This window comes from Penicillium robsamsonii (assembly GCF_028829455.1).
Source record: "Penicillium robsamsonii strain IBT 29466 chromosome Unknown utg000002l_segment0_segment0, whole genome shotgun sequence".
NCBI lineage: Eukaryota > Fungi > Ascomycota > Eurotiomycetes > Eurotiales > Aspergillaceae > Penicillium > Penicillium robsamsonii.
This window is the reverse complement of record NW_026643220.1, coordinates 3,226,001-3,247,365: the sequence shown is the minus strand read 5'-3', so window position 1 is coordinate 3,247,365 and position 21,365 is coordinate 3,226,001. Positions and strand designations below refer to the sequence as shown.

The 21,365-nt window shown below is 50.0% G+C and overlaps 8 protein-coding genes across 8 annotated transcripts; 4 read left to right on the top strand and 4 right to left on the bottom strand.

Moving 5' to 3' along the window:
• Positions 1–47: 47 nt before the first annotated feature.
• Positions 48–3,765, bottom strand: rgsC (putative intermediate filament protein (Mdm1); the record flags this gene model as incomplete). The annotated part of the gene is made up of 2 exons (XM_057228766.1): positions 48–1,063; positions 1,119–3,765. The coding sequence occupies 2 exons, from the start codon at positions 3,763–3,765 to the stop codon at positions 48–50; spliced, it is 3,663 nt and encodes a 1,220-aa protein (XP_057088107.1).
• Positions 3,766–4,133: 368 nt separating this feature from the next.
• Positions 4,134–5,078, top strand: N7447_004490 (bifunctional phosphatidyl-N-methylethanolamine N-methyltransferase/phosphatidyl-N-dimethylethanolamine N-methyltransferase; the record flags this gene model as incomplete). The annotated part of the gene is made up of 5 exons (XM_057228765.1): positions 4,134–4,182; positions 4,238–4,277; positions 4,354–4,370; positions 4,425–4,851; positions 4,903–5,078. The coding sequence occupies 5 exons, from the start codon at positions 4,134–4,136 to the stop codon at positions 4,973–4,975; spliced, it is 606 nt and encodes a 201-aa protein (XP_057088106.1). The 3' UTR covers positions 4,976–5,078.
• A 1,192-nt stretch (positions 5,079–6,270) lies between these two features.
• Positions 6,271–6,556, bottom strand: N7447_004489 (uncharacterized protein; the record flags this gene model as incomplete). The annotated part of the gene is made up of 2 exons (XM_057228764.1): positions 6,271–6,416; positions 6,448–6,556. The coding sequence occupies 2 exons, from the start codon at positions 6,554–6,556 to the stop codon at positions 6,271–6,273; spliced, it is 255 nt and encodes an 84-aa protein (XP_057088105.1).
• Positions 6,557–8,215: 1,659 nt separating this feature from the next.
• On the bottom strand, positions 8,216–10,291 carry N7447_004488 (RXT2 domain-containing protein; the record flags this gene model as incomplete). The annotated part of the gene is made up of 5 exons (XM_057228763.1): positions 8,216–9,393; positions 9,474–9,627; positions 9,717–9,838; positions 9,904–9,998; positions 10,200–10,291. 5 exons carry the CDS (start codon positions 10,289–10,291, stop codon positions 8,216–8,218), a joined length of 1,641 nt encoding a protein of 546 aa, XP_057088104.1.
• A 120-nt stretch (positions 10,292–10,411) lies between these two features.
• Positions 10,412–14,386, bottom strand: N7447_004487 (uncharacterized protein; the record flags this gene model as incomplete). Its single annotated transcript, XM_057228762.1, has 4 exons — positions 10,412–12,177; positions 12,230–12,343; positions 12,404–14,015; positions 14,093–14,386. The coding sequence occupies 4 exons, from the start codon at positions 14,384–14,386 to the stop codon at positions 10,412–10,414; spliced, it is 3,786 nt and encodes a 1,261-aa protein (XP_057088103.1).
• Positions 14,387–15,417: 1,031 nt separating this feature from the next.
• Positions 15,418–18,183, top strand: N7447_004486 (alpha/beta fold hydrolase; the record flags this gene model as incomplete). The annotated part of the gene is made up of 2 exons (XM_057228761.1): positions 15,418–17,206; positions 17,255–18,183. The coding sequence occupies 2 exons, from the start codon at positions 15,418–15,420 to the stop codon at positions 18,181–18,183; spliced, it is 2,718 nt and encodes a 905-aa protein (XP_057088102.1).
• A 668-nt stretch (positions 18,184–18,851) lies between these two features.
• N7447_004485 (glutaredoxin) lies at positions 18,852–19,792 on the top strand (the record flags this gene model as incomplete). Its single annotated transcript, XM_057228760.1, has 3 exons — positions 18,852–18,929; positions 18,993–19,413; positions 19,479–19,792. The coding sequence occupies 3 exons, from the start codon at positions 18,852–18,854 to the stop codon at positions 19,790–19,792; spliced, it is 813 nt and encodes a 270-aa protein (XP_057088101.1).
• Positions 19,793–20,166: 374 nt separating this feature from the next.
• N7447_004484 (60S ribosomal protein uL6) lies at positions 20,167–21,165 on the top strand (the record flags this gene model as incomplete). The annotated part of the gene is made up of 4 exons (XM_057228759.1): positions 20,167–20,212; positions 20,463–20,766; positions 20,868–21,045; positions 21,115–21,165. 4 exons carry the CDS (start codon positions 20,167–20,169, stop codon positions 21,163–21,165), a joined length of 579 nt encoding a protein of 192 aa, XP_057088100.1.
• Positions 21,166–21,365: the final 200 nt, after the last annotated feature.

Here is a 21,365-nt window from a genome sequence, read left to right as displayed (position 1 = left end):
AGCATATACAGTAATGGGTACACTGTGAGGGTCATGGTATTCACTTCTCATCGACGACCCGAACTCCCAAAGAGAACTAAGACGATCTCGTCAAGAATCGTAAAAACAAGATGAGTGTTCAAATGTTGGTTATTGAGCGTAGCAAAGATGCGACGGGCAGCAGCCTGTGCATTAGCTCTACCGACGACATTACCTGCTAGATCCGGGATGAGGGTAGCCAAGACCACAGTAGCCTCGGCACGACTATTGAGACGGTCTGCCGCCGAACGAGGAGGGGCTTTGCGGAGCACGCCGCCGGGCCAAAGGGTATCGCGAGCGAGAGAAAGGTACTTGAGAAGCGAGTCATCCTGTACCAGGCCACGCGCTCCTTCGCGGACCTTGCGCTCTATCGTTCCGCCAAGGAGCTGATGTAGGACGACGACGACGGCACGGCCGCGCAGCCAGTTGTTGCCACGGTTCAACTCAAAGGCTTCGAGGAAGAGATCGCAGATGGGCTTGATGAATGGCTCGACCTCGCGGTCTTCGAAGGCGTTTAGTTCCGCTTCAGCTTCAGCGGCTGTAACGGCGTCTTCGGTTGCGAGGCTGGAGTCTGGGGCTATCGTACTGTTGGCTTGGTGGGTGGCGGCTGAGATGAGGTTCTGGCCAGCGGTAGATAGTTGGTCTAGGACGCCGAAATTCCCGAGGAAGTCATCCATACCGTCTGCGACAGAGTTGTAGATGCGCGTGACAAGGTCTTTGGTTTCACCTTCATTGTCGCGGGCGTTGTCCTTACGGGGCAGGATGGCACGCTGGGAGAGGAATGCACGTAGATCGCGGCTGCGGCATACCTCTGGTAGGAGCAGGAGATTTTGCAGGTAGGCCTCGAGAGCAAGTCGCCGTTTGTGAAGAAACTCTTTTTGTAGCTTCATAACGACGCGTCGCCGGGGGAATTCCAAGTGCCGGACGGAGGGATAGCGTTGGCGTAGCTTTTGATGCAGATCATGGAACTCGCTGTATCTGCGTGCAATGACCCACGATGCAGCGGGCATTTGTTCGCCGGCATTTCTTTGAACCTCCACGACGTCTAAGATAATCAGTTAGCCTGAGACAACCACCGGTACTTTAGAAAGTTCTCTTACACATTGCGAATTCGCGGCCATCGTGCTCATCTTTGCCCACGACGGTAGACTTGAGGCTAACGGTCGATCGCCCAAACAGGCTGTTATCGCTTTCCTGAAGAATGTATTGCTGCCGCTGCATTTCCTTGCGGTGCATTTCGCGCTGGATGCTGGCTTTGGATTTGCGCAGGATTCTCAGTTCTGCCGTATTGTTTGTCAGTTCAGCTTTGCGTGTCAATGCTTGGACCACGGCGTCCTGGGCTGCAAGCTTGTCGATATCCACCGACAGTGCCTCGACCGCCTCCGTTAGACCCAAGTCACCCGGCGCAGCTTCGTGCACTTCATCTGCTGGGTCTTTTTCGTCCACGCCGTCTGGTTCTTCGTATTCATCTTCGATGAATTTCTGTTGATCCGGAAATAAGTCGTCGTCAAATACCCCAAGTCGCGACGCATGATCCACCAGACCAAGCGATGCGATGCTCTTCTTGGTTTTTTCATTCCTGTTGTCAGCCTGGGGAATTTCGGACGAGCTGCGCGACGAGCGAACAGGACGCTCCGGTCCGAATAGACCGCCAGCATCTCCTTTGAGGTCTTCGATTCTTCCATTTTTCGGCTCATTGGTAATGATATCATTGAGCGCTGCCTCCATCGTCTCGAGGACTTGGCTTTGGCTCTGGCTAGCATCATTCTCGCCATTCTGGGAATCCTTGCCCAAACTATGGGTGGAGGTGGCAAGATTGTCGGTGTCGTAGTCATCGTCAAAAAGCTGAGCAGACCGTTCTGAATCTATTGATCGTCGGGGTGAATCATCATCATCAAACAATTTTCCTATGCCCCGCATATCACTAGACGAGACTGCGGCTCGTCGAAGGTCTTTGGATGGTCTCAATCCAGGTTGGGAGGTGGTTCGTGATAGCAAATGGGGGAGAGGTCGTCTCTCGGGAGTCTCAAAAGAAACCGATATGGGAGAGGATTGACGAACTGGCGCCTGCGCAGCAGATGCTTCATCGGACGCAAGATACTTCCAGTATAGATCAGATTCCTTGAATTTCGGATAATATGTATCTTGGAGATGCTCTAGAATGGCAGACTGGGTTGTCAAAACCACCATTCGCGCATTTCGGTATTGTTCTGGGGTGGCACGCTTTCCTGCACTCAGGAAAGTTTTGACTGTTCGGCGAGACTCTTCAGAGACCTTTAGCTCTGGCTTTGAGAGGTAGGATTCACTGATGAGAGCTAGGTCATTTCGGTCGGCTGGTTTCCATGCTAATGAAGTGGGCACTGCCTCATCTCCAAAGTCATCTTCGAGTGGGTTGCGGAGTCCATCTACAACAATCCAGAATTGAACAAGCGACATCAGCTTTTGACGATCCATAAACTCCATGAAATAAGAAAGCCCAGACGCGCTGTGCATCACGTCAACCAGTGACGTTTCATGCGTTCTAGATGGGATCTCGGGTCGAAGGTCTAGTGCAGGAGGTACATGGGAGTCCTCGCCAGGTTTTGCAAGTTTCGCCACTTTCTGATCAAGAACACGTTTCCCTGTTTCTAGACGCTTCAGATAGACCTGATCCTGGCCCTCGACGACACTCTCTTGCTTCAATTGACTGGAAACGAGGGCACGGAACCGACGGGCGTCGGAGAGGTTATTACATTTCCTAATTGCCCTCACAAAACGCTCAAAGGCTCGCTCTGAATCGGTTGCTGACAGTCGTGGGAATGGTTGCCCACGCTTGGACTTGGGTGCGGGTGATGCATGCTGATCCAAAGCCGCGCGCAGTTTGCGTACAGTCTTTCGGTCCTGCAAAGCTGTACGGCCATATGCTTCCATTAACTGGTTCCATGTGTCTGGATCTGACAATGAAGTGACTATCGGAATAAGCACAGCGCACGAGATAATTTCGCGAATCAGAACCGACACAATTCGACTGTTCAGCACGCTTTCCGGAAATAGCTGGGGTAAAAGGCCAACTGCGAGCTTACGCAAGTAATCCTGTTGGACAGTTTTTTGATCGGATGCAGAGGTTGCAACAGCAGGATGTAAGCGACCTTCACGGTATTTGTTTGCAATGGCCAAATCAAGCTCTTCAGACTCGGTCACATTTCGACTGAGATTGCGCCCCCGCACAGAACGCTCGGCAACATCAAATTCCTTGAGGTGCGATGTCATGATAGGAAAGATGCGCGATACGATCAGCGAGACCATGTCCTCCGCAGCCAACCTATCCCGGAGGTTTTCAAGGGCGACACGAATCGTTCGATCAATCTCATTGGCAAATGTTGGGTTTGGACTGATACTGTGGTACCATGAGGAAACAAAGTCTCGGGTGATGAAAGACAGAAGTTCGTCAATCCCTTCCGATACGACAAAGGACTGAGGGTAGAGTGGCCGGGGCCGGTATCGCGAGCTCCGGCGGACATTCACCACTTCCTTTGGCCATTGATTGGGCTTTATGAAAGCCACTGAAACGTTCTTGGTATTGACTTTGTCATTCTGGTGTCGGATTGTCAATGTGACAAGTCCTAAAAGACCCACCGAAGATAGGACGGCGCCCAGCGTCACGGCATATCCTAGATAACGGAGGATTGGCAGCCAGCGAACCACAAGACCCCAAGCGATGAATACGCCGACGCCCGCCAGAACTAGGTCGCGTCGACTAAGGGCCATTCTCCCCACACTCTTGTTAGATCTCCACGGCTCATAACGATCACTCCCGGGAACTTGGGAGCGAACAGCTCGGCATCGTACGGGTTAACTGGGCCTGGTGTGCGGAGAAGCTCTCGTTTGGTATCAAGTGTCTAGGATGAAGTCAATATATGGTACAAAGCCCCTAGAAGTCAGAGATAACGTGGATCTCAGCTGTAGAAGCATGAAAAAAGCCAAGCAAAGAGATAACATCCCGTGACCGGGGAGGAACGTCACTTTTGTTTACTTAAGCTGTTTGATCCGGGGCCCAACAGTCACCTCCATCTTTCCCCTCTTCTTCTTCTTCTTTTTCCTCCCCAACTCTTAGTAAATCGGGTTTCAGTTTCACCATGGCCTCTCTTACGGATTTTATCGATTTTTCCTCTAAACCTTTACTATGTGAGTTGGTCTCTCTCTACATCTCAACAATTTGCATGTGATTGACCCCCAATAGGGTCTGCCGCGACAATTGCTTTTAACCCAATTTTCTGGAAGTGAGTGTCCATCACGGTTAATAAAACTACCATGGCAATGATTATGTCGGACCATAGCTAACCTGAAACTTTCTAGCATTGTTGCCCGCGCAGGTGCCGACTCCACCCGAGAACTGTTGCATTCGACCTTGGCTAACCGGTGAACAGAGTACCGCAACCACTTCTTGACCCGCATCTTCGGAGGCGCGTACAATGGCTGCTATTTCCTTGCAGTAACCATCTTTTCGCTCGGAATTCTCCGTGACCATGTCTACCAACTTGCTCTAGCTGACCAACCCTTCTACGCTCCTGTCCACCAACCGATCGTTGGAGGTGTCTTGTTTGCTATCGGCTCGGTCCTGGTTCTCTCCAGCATGTGGGCTCTTGGCGTGACTGGTACCTACCTTGGCGACTACTTCGGTATTCTCATGGACGCTCCCGTCACCGGGTTCCCTTTCAACGTGACTGGCTCACCGATGTACTGGGGCAGCACCTTGAACTTCCTCGGTGTTGCTCTGTACCACGGCAAGGTTGCTGGTATTCTTTTGACCGCCCAGGTCTTTGTCCTGTACTGGTTCGCTCTTGGCTGGGAAGAGTAAGTAGTCATTTTTTGAAGCTCTCCTAGAACTAAACTAACTGTCTCTAGTCCTTTCACTGCTGAGATCTACGCCAAGCGTGAGCGTGAGCGTGCCAAGAAGCAGGGCGGCAAGAAGCAATAAGCGCCCTGAATGTATAACAGGATTGGCCGGGACATTCAACATCCACAATCCGCACACCAAAAGAGAGGCCGAGAGAGAGAGAGGCCAGATTGCTCCAAACAACTAGGCACCCAAAAGTCTGGGGTTGCCCGCGACAAGTTTCCAGCACACGGACGCACCCAAATCTTCAACGACGCTGGACCTGTAGACGATAGACCTTTGGCCTTGTCCTTGATACTGGGGATGAGTAGAACAGGACAAGGCCCCCCTGTGATTTCCCTTACGCGACTACAAAAGATATAATTCAATCAACCCATCGCGCCAAAACTGCAGTACAACTGTGAATCAGTAGACCTCTGTGGCTCATTTGTGACGAGGATGCACAAGGAGCTGTAGAAGGGTTCACCTGGTCTAGAGCAAAGCGAGAGATATCTACGCAAAATAATGCTCCAGTGGATATCTATCTACGATGTTTCATTTTATGTTATTTCGATGTACATATTTCTCTTAACCTAATAGTTTACATACGCTTCGACCATCGAGAAATGTGTAATCGGTTCACCAACGATTTAGGTGATAAAGATACAGTATGATCCTGAAGACTATCTATCTATTAGGCCAAAAGACTGAGCTTTATACTACGCAGTGTCTTCGCCTCGGCCACATTTTAATTGTGAATTCCTCAATGCGACAAAAATATTCGAGAGATATTAGTGGCTCCTCGTAATTTCTTGAGGCCATATATTCACGTCTAACTTCTCTTCCTCTCTCCGGTCATCAACCCCCCAGGCATCAAGCTTCAGCATAACCCAAGCAAGAGCCAGGGTGCGAATTGTCGGAATCTTGCTAATATTGGTCCCTGGGATTACTGATATCACAAACCAAGTGAAGCATGGTCGGCTCAACCTTCTATCTATCTACCCTCACAAGTAAGTAAGGATGAAATAAAGGCTCCCCCGGGAAGATATCGTAAATGAACCAAGCTAATATGTACAGATTCTACGAAAATAAAAAGAGCTATATATGAGGCTTGAACTTCAGCGAAACAGCCCAGTCAACTGCGACGAAGCAAACTATGACTACAGTCGCCAATTGCACTAGCTACCTAGGTGGCAGCTGGGACCTAAAGCTTGAGCGAGAAAGGCAATCAAGGACCAAATGAAATGCAAAAGACTTTCAACTTATCAAATGTGTGGGGCATGGCATTCTTCGATCCCTTGGGGCGGACTAAACCAAGAACCTCCACACCTCGCCCTATGAAAACACTCGAGTGATAAAGCTCATCAGGAACTACCGATACCCCTCGCTTACCTTCTCTACTCTGGAGTGAGAGTAAGATTTTCACGGCGAGGATCACGCTGGGGGTTTGCCTTGTGCTTTGCATTCCCCTGTGGTGTTTCCGGAACGACGTCGGCTCCACGTACCACAACCCTAGAGACCTTCGCTCGATCAATAGAAAAGTCTTCAGTGATTTTTCCACTGCGAATCATTACCACCCTTCCCTATCCCCAAAGGTGCGAGGAAGAGCTTCGCGGCCAGGATCATATTGGGTGGGTCTGCGCTGTGGTTCGTCTGTGATGACCTCAAATCGACGTCGGCCATGATGACCCAGCCTATAGAATAAACAACAAGCCAGCATGCTCAGAGCTGAGCTCGGTCATTACCAGATATCCTAGGCATTGGCTAGGATGAGCCAGCCTAGAACCACTGGTGGGAATCATAAACTTGCCTTGTTGAGCCAGACAGCAGCGCCACCCTGGAAGAACACGATGTATAGGACCCAAGAAACAGGATTGCTGGAAACACGCAATCAGGGAGTACTGGAAAACCACTTGAGATTCAAGGTGATCTTTGAAAGATGTACAGAACTAGCCCTGACAAACACATCATCCACGGTGATTCACTTCACCAATCACCATTTTCAACCGTTTTTCGATCGAACTTCTCTTATCACTTGACAAATATTGTGAGACAAGAAGATCTGCTAAACGCATCCGAATGCTCGCGTGCATACGAGAACCAACAAACCCTAGCTAGATACACACCCTTCATAGGCTCGGTGAGCTCGCACATCAATGGACCAGTCAATTGCTTCTACCGGTTACCCTCGAGTTGCTTTCACCGGAGCTATTGACTGGTCAGGATGCTCGGGGTAGTTAGTTTTGCTATACCACGAGAAAATGAAGAGATCAAGCAATGGCTCAGCTAGGGCTGGGATATTTCGTGTTTCTGTGCCCCACGAAGAAGAAAGAAAAAAAGAAAAAAAAAGAGAAGATTGAAAAGGCAGGAGAAGGGAAAAGCATATGAAACCCACTTGAAACAGAAGAGCTTCAAGTGAAGTTGCGACTGGGGAGATGAAAATATCTACAGAAGAAGCGCATCCAATACTCGAATACAAACCATTTAACTTGTTCAACATCTACTGCTCCTGGTAGATGAACCCAGAAGAAATTTGAATGTGAAAACATTCGCCAGTCCATGTTGTCACAGTATATGCCGAGAAGATTCGACCAGTACTGTTGAGACTGGACAAAGACCGCGCCGATATCCTCAAGACCAGTAAACCAGTGTCCTGACTGTGAAGGCGCAGGTCTAAGCCGACCTGGAACGAATTAACTCTCTCTCAAATGAGGCCGTGATAACCACGACTTGCCATACCCATTGATAACTTCTTGCCGAGTCTTGGTATGGAAGTCCTGGATGAGAAACAGAATCAAAAGGAAGAGTCGGAAATTGACTGTCATTTTGACTGTCAATCTAATAGCTTAAACCGAACTCATTCCCCCATAGAGGATATTGCTCGACCATGCCAGGGGAAGAAATACAGATACCTGGTTGTGACAGTGAGTATCAATGCCCGTTGCTCAAATACCAAAATGTCTGCAGTTGTAGACATGAACGGGGTGGTTGTGATCTCCAAGGTTGTCATGGGCAGGAAAAGGACAGACTCACCATGCACGTATTGTCCCTCTCCAGGTGGACTTGCGTGCCCTGCTGGAATGGCCATGGACGTTCCAGTTGTTATCTTTTTTTTTTTACAGATAAATGAAGGGTTTCTTGTTAAACGCAGACATAGTAACCAAAAAACATGTTTATTATAGAAATGAGGGTATATACCGACGCCACATGAATCAAAGAGCCCAGAGGAACAGAGACAGGGTAGTATGTAGGGTTCATATCACCAGCAAGCAAGAGACCAGGACATGACAATGCCAGACCAAGATCAAAGAGAAAGAAATAGAACTGCCAACAGCCCATCCCTCACTGCCGCCTTCCTCTCCCCCTCTTTCCCTGTGTCCGACTCTCGTCAACAGTCTCAACCTCATCCTCATCAGTCCCCTTCTTCAAATCCTCACCCTCGGCAAGTCCCCACTGCTCACGGTCATACCAGTCCTCTCCATCACTCATCTCACCAACATGTCCCTCGGCCTTACACCACTCCAGTACATCAGCTTTCATGCGGCAAGATCTATTCAGCGAATCGAGCATGTGCTCAACCCCGCGCACCGTCTCTTCCTGCTTCTGAATATACGACCAGAGCAGACGGCGGGTTTCCTCGGCTTCGGAGGCAGGGAGACCGTAGTTCGGGTCGGGGCGGATGTTGTCCGGGACGAGGAAGAGAGGGTGTGGGGTTGGGAGTGGGAATGCTGTGTCGGAGAGTGGGGAGCCGTTTTCATTTTCGGGGTTGACTGCGTTGGCTTGTGCGCGCGTTGTCATTCGCCGTGGGGGTTCTGGTGAGGAGCCGTCGTGCATTTCGAGGTCTTGTTCTGTGTCATCGTTGAGTTCCGTTGTGTCGACTGGATCGGCGTCTTTCGTTGTGTCCATATATTGTTTCCCGTTGGGGGGTTTTGCGCTCGCCCCGGCTGCGTTATTATTGCCGTTGTTGCTCTCCTGGGCGGGAGTGGAGGTGTTAGGGTGAGGTGGGAGATCTTTGACAGTGGCATCGGTCTCTTCTGATTTGAGTTGCAGGCCGTTCTTGGTGAGTTCGCCTTCTGCTGGGACCTCGGTCATTTCCACGTCATTTGACGTTGAACTGGCCTGGGCTTTTGTCCCATTCAGTGCTGGCTGGGGGTCTTGTGTGGCTGTTGGTGCAGGTACATTTTGTGCTGCATCCTGGGCATTGAGATCCTTAGTGGCAGACGGAGTGGCAGTCCCGCTTGCGCCCTGCTGGCCGGCATATACACTCGGGGCATTACTAGCAAGCCTGGGGTCGAAGATCAAGTGATCATTAGGCGTCTCGAGAGCACCACACGGCATCCAACTGCTATCACCGAGGAATTGCCTATGCAGGCTTCTGGCGCGCCAGAGCAAAGCCCGTTCCTGGCGGAGCTTGTGCTCAACTGCCGCTGTCATGTTCTCCAGGGCTTGCGATGTGTATGCTTGGGACATGGAAGGATGGGTAGCGAGTTCGGAAGGATGCTTCAGGGGACACAGAAGAGCTAGAAAGAGAAGGGAAAAAAAGACACAGATCAGTCATGAAGCCACAGACAGTACTCAGAAAAGGAAGGGAAAAGCTCACTCTCAAGCGCAATCCCAGAGAACGGGTTCTCTTCAGCAGCCGCAGCATCAGCCTCGGAATCTTCATCATCCTCATCAAGCTCGTCTCCCTCTGAATCATAGCGAACCGGGTTTGGCTGAAGAATGTAGCGCGTATAACCAGCGTGCTCGACTCTCTAATCACCGGTCAAAAGTCAGTCTTCATGAAATTCCAGTCCCATCTTATCACCACAGCGCTCAAGTCCGAGATCAGCAAACCACGCACCTGCTTGTAGTAATCCTCGGCGTGGATGTAGCCCAGTGCACCCTCGCTCACATACTTAGCATTAGCATGCATTTTGTTCCCTCGGTTTGTCGGTGCCATGATCGGGTCGTCCGGGCCATTATCTGGTGAAGAAAGACGTCAGAAAATAATTCTGCTTGAAAATGTAGACTGTTGATCGGTAACTTACCTTCACGCTCTCTGCGCAAGGCCCGCTTCATGCCGGTGATGGTATCGGCGATTAACGCCGCTTGCGCCGCCATGGTTACGGTGTCGGCAACGAGACTGTCGGGTTAAACACGTCGGTTCGCGCGTTGGAGGGGAGTTTGTCGGGCAAATGGGGGCGTGGGAACAGATTCCCGAGGAGGGGGAAAGTAAAAGGCCGGGTGTTTCAATGCTGGGGCCTCAATTATAGGTGTAGATATTGCGGTGATCAAGGGAAGTGAGCTGTAATGTCTTTGGGTGACTGTGATGAAGCTCTCTGACGGCAAGACATGCGGAAGACCGATATCCGCTAGCCGAATTAGGAAATTTGGGTTATGTGATAAGGGCTGGGCACGTGATTTAGCCTCATACATATGTAATTACATACAGAGCAACTTATGTAGAGTTAGGGATGTTGATTTTGTACAATAATTGCTCATTATGAGACAGTCCAATTCATCTACAACATGTATCTCAGGTCCTAGTCATATCATTCAATCATCGGCATCAACCCATACAAGTACTCCCTTCTTGTCCGACTTCATATCCCCTGTTGGAAGGACACGGAGTGTTTTGTTGAAGTAGGTATCAATAACCACCAGCTGGGGCTGAACCCATAAACCACGCTTCGCTGCAAAAATATTAAAGCTCACTGTGTGGCGACTCAGTGGCACAAGCTGCAAAACGGTGGTCTTCGGCCCGCTAAAGGCAAAGTGCTCGCTGGCTTCCATGACCAGGTTGAAGGTGAGGAAGTGGGTGGAGGAGTTCTCCAGTACATAGTTCATATGAATCAACCCTGCCATATTGCTAGATGGGGTAGCTGATGCAAGGACTCGAGGCTCGCCCATCGGGACGATAAATCGGGGGATATCGAGGACGGTGGTTGTGACCGAGTTCTCTGCGTCCGAAGAAGCCGTAGATTCAGACGACTGCCGACGCCAATTGACCTCCAATGCGCAGGTGAGCGCAGTTGGTCGACGGTCACCGAGAAGAAGTTTCTGAACATCAAGGCTAAAGTTGGATTCTCGCAGTTCTTCTGGTGCAAGATGGGGCGTTTCTGGACTGACAAGCTCTTCCGAGTGAACCTCGCAAATGGCTCCCCCGTTGACTTCGAGGAGAATAAGAGACATCTTGTCAATTACAAGCGGCTCCAGTGCAAAGGAAACTACCTTAGAATTGAGACACCACCTCTGGAACAAGCCTCCAGGTGTTGGCGCAGAGCCATCCTCGAGTAAGTTATCGCTGACTGCGAAGAAATTGGGCCATGGCTGAGGGTGGATTGCCGGCAAGAATTCATAGTTTGCTTCAAACGGTCGAATAAATGATAGATCCACGGTGATGTTCTTCATAATCGGGGTCTGAATATCAGACACCAAATGATACACAGCCGAAACTTCCAACGTGAAATCCGTGGCTTCCTGGGTATTGGCCAGCACAATTGTCAGAGTTTTGTTGGAAGAGCTCTCTAAAACGCCCACAGCTCGTTTCAAGTAATGTGACAGCCCTTCAATCGGGGTGCTAGCGCCTGATTCGAGGGGTCCAGGGTTGCTATCACCATCGAGCCACTGTATTTGCGCTGTAGGCTCGGTGCCGAAGAGTCTAATTTCAGCAGATACATCGGCAGCTTCGTCTTCTTCATTGTGTATACCAATCTGAAGCATCACCCGTTCATTGGTATAATAGGTCTTCTTCAGGTTGGGAGTTGTGAGGCGGATCTTGGGAGGCTTAGGCATAACCTTGCACCTGCCAGTATCTCGATCCTTGCCCACTCTTCTGCGGGTCACGCCCTTTTGCGTCTGCTGCCACCAAAACGATTCACGCTGATCTGGCTCAGTGATCGCGTAACCCAGGTCAAATTGGTCTTCTTCGACCAGCATAGTGATTGAAGCAACCCTGACTTCACCAGCTTCGCGAGGAATACAGGTGAGGTTGAAGATCTTGGTCTGGGAGGGCCCTAGAGTCAGGTCTGCTATGCCGACCAATGCGGTTAGTCCGCCGGCTGGGGATTGTACCATGGTATCAGGGTTGCTCGGCTCGCGGAGTGGAAGCGTTGCGATGGAACATGGGGTTGTGGTATCAGAATCCTGATTCTGGTCAGATTGAACTTTTACTGGACGAAGACATCCTTCAAAAACCAGTTTGACCTCTGAAAGATGGATCGGGGCCGAGGATTTATGAGCACAGGATGTGATGGCAAGTTGGGCCTGTAGAGGTTCCCCAACGTTGCCATCGGATTTCTCGAACACCAACGACGCGGCCACTATGAAGATAGAGGTTAGTGCAATCTTTGCATTTCAAGCTTTCCAACTTACGACTCGTTATGACATCCTCTGCGCGAAGGATAAGAGAAGGTTTGGGCTTTTCTGAAGGCAGACTTTCGAGACTCCTGTGTATGTCATAATGCCACGCTGGTCTTGATTTGAAATCTATCGGAATGGATATTAACATTGAAGACAATACGCGTAAGATAAGTGGAATCAACTCACTCTTGTTCAGTAGCTCCCAGTCCACTCGCAAGACTGTCTCACTGTCCTGCACCCTGAGGGCACATTCTCTGAGTGCCCATCCGAAATTGGCCATCAGATGCCACCATCCCGAGCGGCGCCAGCTAAGAGTAGACCACAACGGTTGGAGAAGACTATGCGCTTCGGACCATGAGCCAATACGCATATACTCCTCGGCTGCCTCGAGACTCAAGCTCTCAACTTTCCTTGTTTGGTGGCGTTTTGCAAATTCCTCGATAGCAGCCTTCAGCGTGTTCAATATTAGACCAGAGTGGTCGAAGCCAGTTCGTCCTTCTTGGGGTGCTTCGACATGAGTGTCGGGAACAAGATATGTGTCGTACAAGTAGGGTTTGTTTGCGAGTTGTGAGGCGGGTGATTGCCCAGGAGGCTTGCGATCTTCCATGGGAATTTCCTGAGCAAGCACACGTCGGATCATTGTATGCTTCGCTGAACGGTGTAGCCAGTAACCCTCGTGGTGAAGGTTTTCCCAGGGCCTGACTCTTTCTCCGGTTGGAATCGATTTCTCTGGTAAGATATAGAGCTCTCCAGGGTGTTCAGAAGAGATCTCGCTGGAGAGAGATGGGATTTCCGCTCGGCGGATAAGCTGCGCCATTACCATCGACCAACGCGCCTCCCATGCCTCCCATCCGTAGTGCTTACTACCCTTTCCTCTGCGATTTACAATATCCTTTACACGGATTCTATGGTCAACCCAAAGCCGAGCTGCGGCAGTCGTCTGACCCGTCCATAACAGGCAACGTATAATCCGGATGGCAAGGGCATCGGCCAAGAGGCGCGCATCGTTAAATCGAGGATTCCAGCCTGCAATATTTTCGAAAACTTCATGCCCAAATAGAGTGTCATACGCACTCTCATAGTTCCGACAGGCTGCATCCATTTCTTGGCGAAACTCGGCAAAAATTCCGAGCTTGAATTCATACCGTACGTTCCAGCCTTGGGATGATAAGGTCTGAGAAGTTCCGGTTGTTGGTGGTGCAGTCGGAGGAGGGATACTGCCCCTGTTTCGTTTGCGCCTAGCATGCTTGGACAGATCCCGATAGTATTCAACAACCGACGGTTGCAGTAGAGAGAAGAGTGATTTCACGAAGTCTTGTAGTTCCGACGAAGTTGCGTCTGGTGGGATCACAAATATCGACTTGGGGTCAAGGTTTGTTGCTCGCCGAATCCCCGCAATACGGTCATCAATCTCGCCCTCGTAGCCACCTTCTTCTCCGTCTTCTGATATCAAAACGACCACAAATCGCGTTTTGTACCCGGAGGACTGCCATTCTTTTTTCAAGCTGTTGATCTCAATCTTGAGTTGATTGTCTCGTAACGAGTTCATATTCGGGTCCAACGAAAAGGGGAAGAAATTTATCACCGCTGCCGGAACCAGGTTTTGGTGTTTAGTTACCCATAAAGGAGTGAGCAAGCCATCTGGGAAAGTTGGGGAACCCGGTGACAAGGGCGATATCGGCGAGTGGAGGACATAGTGTGTGCTAGGTTCCGAGTGTCCGCTATCCTGGTCATCGCTGGGAGTAGTTGGTGGTGAGGGGATAGGGGGGTCAGCTTTTTGTGGAGGGAGTCTGCATGACTGTCTGGTGTTAGCAAGTAGTCCGCAGTACAATGTTGTGAAACCAACGGGACTGGAATCATAGAGTATCAACGTACGCGGCCAGAACTTTTGATGCGATAGCCAATATTTGCAGTCGTAGTATTTCCGGTTACAGTAACTCTAGACTTCCATGGTATCTGAGAGCTATCTTCCTCTAGAATCAGGCTCCGAAGCTCCTCCGCAACAGCCCCGCCCAGAGGTGGGAAATCTGAAAAGATATGGGTCCCCTTCTCTGATAGCAGAGGATAGCTCGAGGATGTTTCAGAGTCATTTTCGGGATCTGCCTCTAGTCCTGAGAGCAGGACGAAAGGCAGATTGTGATTGACGTAGTCTTCGGGGTAGGCGTCCATTGCGGGCAATGGCTGTTTCGCAGTGCGGTCACCACATCTCTAGAGGATAGAGAATACCTGAGGGTTTAAGGGCAAAATATAAAGATCCCTGTAAACGAAAGGTCCACAGATTCTTCGGGGGTTTAATGTTTCAATGATGTTTTGGGTAAGATAGGCAAATGGCTGGGGATATTGCCATGATACCACGTTGGGCGGTCAACTATGTTTATTCTGGGGAGATGCACGTAGGCGACCTTTTTATTTTGATCGCGTAAATCTCTATAATGGTGCAAAAGTTAGATATGTTTAACATGAAGCTAGGCTTGTATGATCAATATGAGACGTTAAATTAGCAATGATTGGGGATTATATGTCCGAATACTTTCGTATATAGATCCGCTATATATATTTGTTTACTATTTACTATTTACCAGCTTTCCACTGTACTAATTTACCATTTCACGTTCAATCAATATATACTCAAATCCATAAAATCCATAGAGCCTAGGATATATACTTCTAACTGGATATAAGCTGAAGTTTGCTCAGTAGACCACTATTAATACGAGTTGATCAGCATCCTCGTATCGCCTATTGAGCCTATTCAGGGGTCTAGAGGAAGAACCCACGAGGAATGTCAAATACTTTTTGATAGCTATAAGGAATCTCGTATAACATCTATGGATACATTATTGATCACAAATGTACATATATGTGCTCCTCCTTCTATAGTATCGGCAAATTAAGATCCCAGTGGAGCAAAGGCGTCAACGCTAAGAGATCTCAAAAAAATTAAGAGAACTCCCTTTTCTTTCTGGACTCATGCGACTTAATATTTCCTTTCTCTCTTTTTATTGTCGGTATAACCGGAATCCCTTCTTTTAAAACTTCTTACGTTCACTCCCAATTCCTTTTATCTCAATATCTCAGTAAGGGGCAAACAAAAGCCCTTATCAAAACATCTCTCGCATGCATTAGATCATGCGTCTACCCATTTTACCCTGCATCCGATCCCTGAAGTTTGTTTGGGGTTTACACCTTTAGATTGAACCATGTCGAACGAGGCTCCCGTGGCAGAGTCGGCTCTGCTCAATCGCCGTCGCCGTCGTAAATCGCTGCCTTCGCGCAATGGAACAGATCCAACCTCGCCGGAAGTCATTTCCTCCCTTATTTCGTCCCTTTCCACTATATCTGTGCCCTTAAATTCGCACTTTGACACCGTCCCGAAGATCGACAACGAAGATCCAGTGCCAGAAGTACCGCGCACAGCGCCAGTCTACTCCCTTCCTCCGTCCGAGCATGGGTTTGGAATGAGTTACGGCGCCTACAAGCCAGCGGAGACACCCGCGGCACCGGAGAACCCATTTCTACACCCCGACGATGCGGCCTCGTCACCTGTTATTCGCATGGCCAGGGCGCCCCCGTCACCAAAGTCGCCCCGATCGCCAAGATTCAAGTCCTTCAGAACAACCGACTCATCGTCCACTCGCCCGGCCTCGAGGGAATCATATACATCTGTGATAGCTGCCCCAGAGCCCTTCTCAATCGGAACGATCAGCACGGAGCCTGGCCCCCGTCAGTCAACCCCGAGCATTGCTTCGAATAGTTCCGCAGGGCGGACAAGAAGTCTCAAGGGTCCATTTAGTCTATTGAAGAAGTCATCACGAGAATTCCTGTGCGATAAGGATCCACAAGTCGAGCGCCTGCGAAAGACTACGAGCTACAACGACAGTCTACGACACAACACCCCGCGCAACCGAGCAAGCTTGCGCTCATTGCATTCTATGGCGGAAGTTACAGAGGAGGCTCGTCCTGCGGACGTCAAGGAAGAGCCATACGAAGAGAAAGTCGCCTGTACCCCACCAATCAAAGATCACCAATCGTTCCATGGTACCCCAGATGCTAGCAATCCTGGCGGAATTGGGAGCGGTAGAATCATTCCAACTCGGGACTCATCTCTGCGCCATCGACATAGCCAGTCGTCAAGCTCGAAAAAGCACCGGTCTTCTCGTCATAGTCGATACTCTTCCACGGCCAGCAAAGAATTCAACACAGACAATGGATTACCGGGAACAAGCAATGACGCAGAACAGGTGACCCGCCGGATTCAAGAGTTGAAAGACCAGCAACAGAAAATCAAGACCGAGTTAGAAGCGGATAACAGCCCTGAACATTCGACTAAGACGAGCCCCGTGAAGCAGTCGAGGTCTTCAAAGGCATCGCGCGTTCTAGGTTATGATGTCAACGAGGTTACCATGCAGAATGGACTGGGCCGCAATCAACCATCCTTCAATGACAGTGCTCCTTCGCCAAACGTGATGACAGGGAAAAGTCGCACTGGGAGCCGCCCTGGAGTACCACACGTATCGAAGTCTACTCACCCACCACCACAGTTGCCTAAGTCATCTGCGGAACACTCGGATTCCGAGAGAGCTAGATATAGACAGTCCCTTGAGCCAGTCGCACCAATCACCCATCGCCGCACCCCATCTGGTCATCTGTCCCATCTGTCAAATGGGCGTCCCTCGTACAGCACCGAACGACCATCCAGTGCGGATTCAATTGACCTTGCTGTTGACGACTACATCTTTTCACCGAAGCTGACCCAGAGAGTAATTCACCCAGCCACTGGCCGCTCTATCGCCTTCTCTGAAGTTGGCGACCCTAAGGGTCATGTCGTGCTATGTTGTGTCGGCATGGGTCTTACTCGGTATCTGATGGCATTTTATGACGAGTTGGCTCGGACGCTCAATCTACGACTGGTCACATTGGATCGTCCTGGCGTTGGTGAAAGCGGTCCACACCAGGGAGATGAGCCGAGCACCCCTCTCAGCTGGCCCGGTAAGTAAGACTGCCGAGATATTCTAATCCTGCGCTAATCAGCAATAGATGATGTTGCAATCGTTTGCAATCACCTCCGAGTGACTAAATTTTCCATCCTTGCCCATTCTGCCGGCGCAATTTACGCTCTTGCAACGGCTCTCCGGATTCCGCAGCATATTCGTGGCCGTATTCATCTCTTAGCCCCATGGATTCCTCCATCTCAGTTGTCTACCATCGGCTCCCAGAAGAATCCCGCGCCCACTAACGCGGTCCCTTACTCCCAAAAGATCCTTCGTGCTCTTCCCACATCTCTTCTCAAAGTGGCTAATTCAAGCTTTATGAGTGCCACTAGCGCCAGCATCACCACCAGTCTACCCAAGTCCCCGCGACGGGCCAAGCGCAAGGCTCCTACCAAAGAAGCTTCCAATGCGAATGCAGTCCCTCCAGTACCACCTATACCTTCCGTTGAAAACAACCCGCAGACCCAGCGAGTGGACATTGTACCAAATATCAAACCGTCAGCGCCGACCACTGCGTCGTATAGAAAGAGTGACACGACTCTTGGGTCTTTCACAAAGTCTCCAGAAGACGAGGTCGAACGGCAGCGTGATTATGATACCCGCCTCACCTACAAGATCTGGGAGTTGGCTACTACCAACGCCAACCCGGCGGTTGATTTGTTGATCTGCCTCGAGCGTCGCCAAACAATTGGATTTCGCTATGTGGACATCACTCGATCAGTGGTGATGCACCATGGTAGCAAAGACCCCCGCGTTCCGGTAGAGAATGTCCAGTGGCTTGGCAAGACGATGCACCGCTGCGAGGTCCGGATCCTTGAAGGCGAAGGCCATGGACTTATGGCATCTGCTGGTGTCATGGGTAGTGTCTTGACCGAGATTGCCAAGGAGTGGGAAGACTGGACAATTCTTGTCCAAGGCAAACGCAGAGCCACTGCCAGCCATGCTGCACGGCCTGGACTCTCGATTCATACTTGATCTCCCTAGTCTGCCATCTTTCCCCCTTTATCCGATGTCTTTGACATAACACTACACTTTCAGCCCTGGTGGTTCATATTCCCCTAATTACCAACGCCCTCATTTCAACAGGCCGCAGCTGGCCTGCCACTGTTCTGATCTACACCTTGAACTTCTATATCCTATCCTTTATCCTTACCCTTTTCTTACCCATCTACACCTGTGAGGTTCATGTTCTCTCTATGATTTACTGTTGACATGGGTTTTGCATTTGAAAGAACCCGTCTGATTTAGCATAATACCCAGTCATGCCATATTCTAATCAATATTGATAATTCAGTAAAAAAAAAGTAAGACATAAACAAGCATATATGTACATCATAGTTCCGCCAAGCATCAGCGCTCAGATGGGGCCGCAAATCAGGGATGACATGCCCTTGGCCCCTTCCAAGATCTTGACCCCACTTCTCTTCTCCTGACCTCTTTTGAGCTTTTTAATTGTGATAGTTTTGGAGGAACAGATTGTTTGAATGTTCCCGCGCGAAACTGTTAGCGCCGAGAACGGAGGAATTCTTGGCTGGAACAACCGACGTCACGTTGTCTAGAAGTCGCCTCGGGAAACTGGAACATCCTGATTCAACCCTTTTAATACAAGTCACAAGTCACACGGCTACAATCGCAATTTCCCCATGCCTTCTTCCCAACGGCGGCTTCGACTGATTGTCGTTGCGGTCATCGCGATTCTTTTCATGGTCTTTTACTACACTGTACGTCCCCAGATCTCCGCCCCGGGGTTCCAGATATCTAATGCAATCCAATCCAAACTACAGGGCGATGCAAGCAAAATCCAAAACCAAAAGTTCTATCGTTCGACCCTCGACGCAATGAAAGCGAAAGAGCTGGCCAAGCAGGCCAAGGCCCAAGAGAAGGCCCAGAATACCGTGCATGCGCCCGGACAGAACGGCGCTGCCAGTGCTGGTGCCGGTGACAAGGTGCCCGTCGCTGAGGTCGAGAAAGTTGTTGCTCCTCCTACAGGAAATGAAGACACGGAGGAGATCCCGATTGCGGGACGGACGAAGATGACCGTTCCAAAGAAGGTGAATCAGGATACGCCGTCAGAAGTTCAGTCGGAGATTAAGAGCGAGGAGGAGAAGGAGCGCGAAGAAAAGGCGAAGCAAGAGCGTGAGGAGAAAGAGAGAAAAGAGGCCGAGGCGACGACAGAGCTTAATGCGATTCTTAAGCGGGCTCCTGGTATGTTTCTTGCCCCACACATTTTCCATCTCTTGCCTGTATCCAAGACTAATTGGCATATCCAGTCATCGTGTTCTCCAAATCCTACTGCCCCTACAGCAAGAAAGCCAAGTTGATCTTGCTGGAGCACTACTCTATCGAACCGAAACCGTTCGTCGTTGAATTGGACCAGCACCCGCTTGGGCGGTATCTACAGGCCCTACTCGCCCAGCGTACAGGGCGCCGTACTGTGCCCAATGTGCTTGTTAGTGAGAAGAGTATAGGTGGTGGAGACGATATTGTGGCATTGGATCAGAGCGACGAGCTGGCTTCGACGCTGCGAGAAATGGGCGGGAAATGGATCGTGGATGTGTCGCACCGGGTTGAGAAATCACTGTGAGGTTAGTATTGTAAAACAAGATTTAATAGCCATAGCGCATAAGCCCTGGGAGAAAATTGGGTGGCACATGGTTGCAGTTCATTGCATTTGTACATAGCGAACTTGCTCAGAGGAACTCTAGGCTTCAGCTTTAATACCACATGTACCTCTACTTACTAAACACTCAATTAACACCGGTAGAGTAAGTACTGGTACAAGCTACGATAAGACGATAAGCTGATAAGGAACCCTAACTGCGCTAGACCAAAAATGGTCCTAAGCGACGCACAATCCCGTGACATCCAATTTCGCTCCACCACCAAGTCCATTCGAATTTTGAACCTCCCCGACATCGACAAACTACACCCCCGGCAACCACCAAAAGTCACGTCAAGATGCGGTACATTCACTCCGAGGAACGGCTGCCCATTCTGGACAATGGTGAGCGAATTTCTTTTTTATTGGAGGATCGAGGGAGCCGGTCGCACACAATACAACTTCTTTTTTTTGAGGCACGAAATTCAACAGCCTAGTACGACACACGATCAACATCCAGCAAAACAGCAGAATCAGGAGGAAATATTGTGTGGGATCGGCGACTCGCACACCAGACAATTCTTGATTTTGAAATCAAAATATCGAATTACTACAAGAAATGCCAACTAACCTGAAATCTTTTTTTGCTCTATAGTGAAGGTCCAGATTAAGTCCCGCGTCGTGACTGTCGAGGGTCCCCGCGGCAAGCTCGTCAAGGATCTCTCCCACATTGCCGTCACCTTCGGCCGTCCCGAGCAGAACGTTATCTCCATCGAGCTGCACCACGGTGCCCGCAAGGGTGTTGCTACCCTCCGTACCGTCCGTACCATCATTAACAACCTGATGATCGGCGTTACCCGTGGCTTCAAGTACAAGATGCGTTACGTCTACGCCCATTTCCCCATCAACGTCAACATCGAGCCCAACCCCGAGACTGGCCGCTCTATTGTGGAGATCCGGTATGGAACCCTGGAATCTACGGTGTCTTTCGATATGATTTTCGAAATCATATCGTGGAAGTGAATTGTGATGGAACTAGAGCTAACTTTTTTGTTCTCAGCAACTTCCTCGGTGAGAAGTACGTCCGCCGCATCACTGCCCAGCCCGATGTCGATATTGCTCCCTCCGCCAACGTGAAGGATGAGCTTATCCTCACCGGTAACTCCCTCGAGGGTGTGTCCCAGTCCGCTGCCGACATCCAGCAGATCTGCCGTGTCCGCAACAAGGATATCCGTAAGGTGAGTTATACAACCACAAGTTCTACCGGGAGGATCGGAGCCTGTTGAATCTATACTAACCATTCCCAGTTCTTGGATGGTCTTTACGTGTCGGAGAAGGGCAACATCATTGAAGAGTAAATGTGCCGCTTGGGAATGTATGGGGTGTCCGGGAGAGGTTTCTTTAATTTCGCCTACTTGCATATAGGGAAGCAAAGCGAAATGTCAAAAACAAAACGACCCTTTTGAAATTCACTGATTCCCTCACGCGAAAACGTCTTTGTATGTGACATGTAGCAATGTGCGCCCGAGGCAATTCCATTACTTCAAAGTCTTGAGTG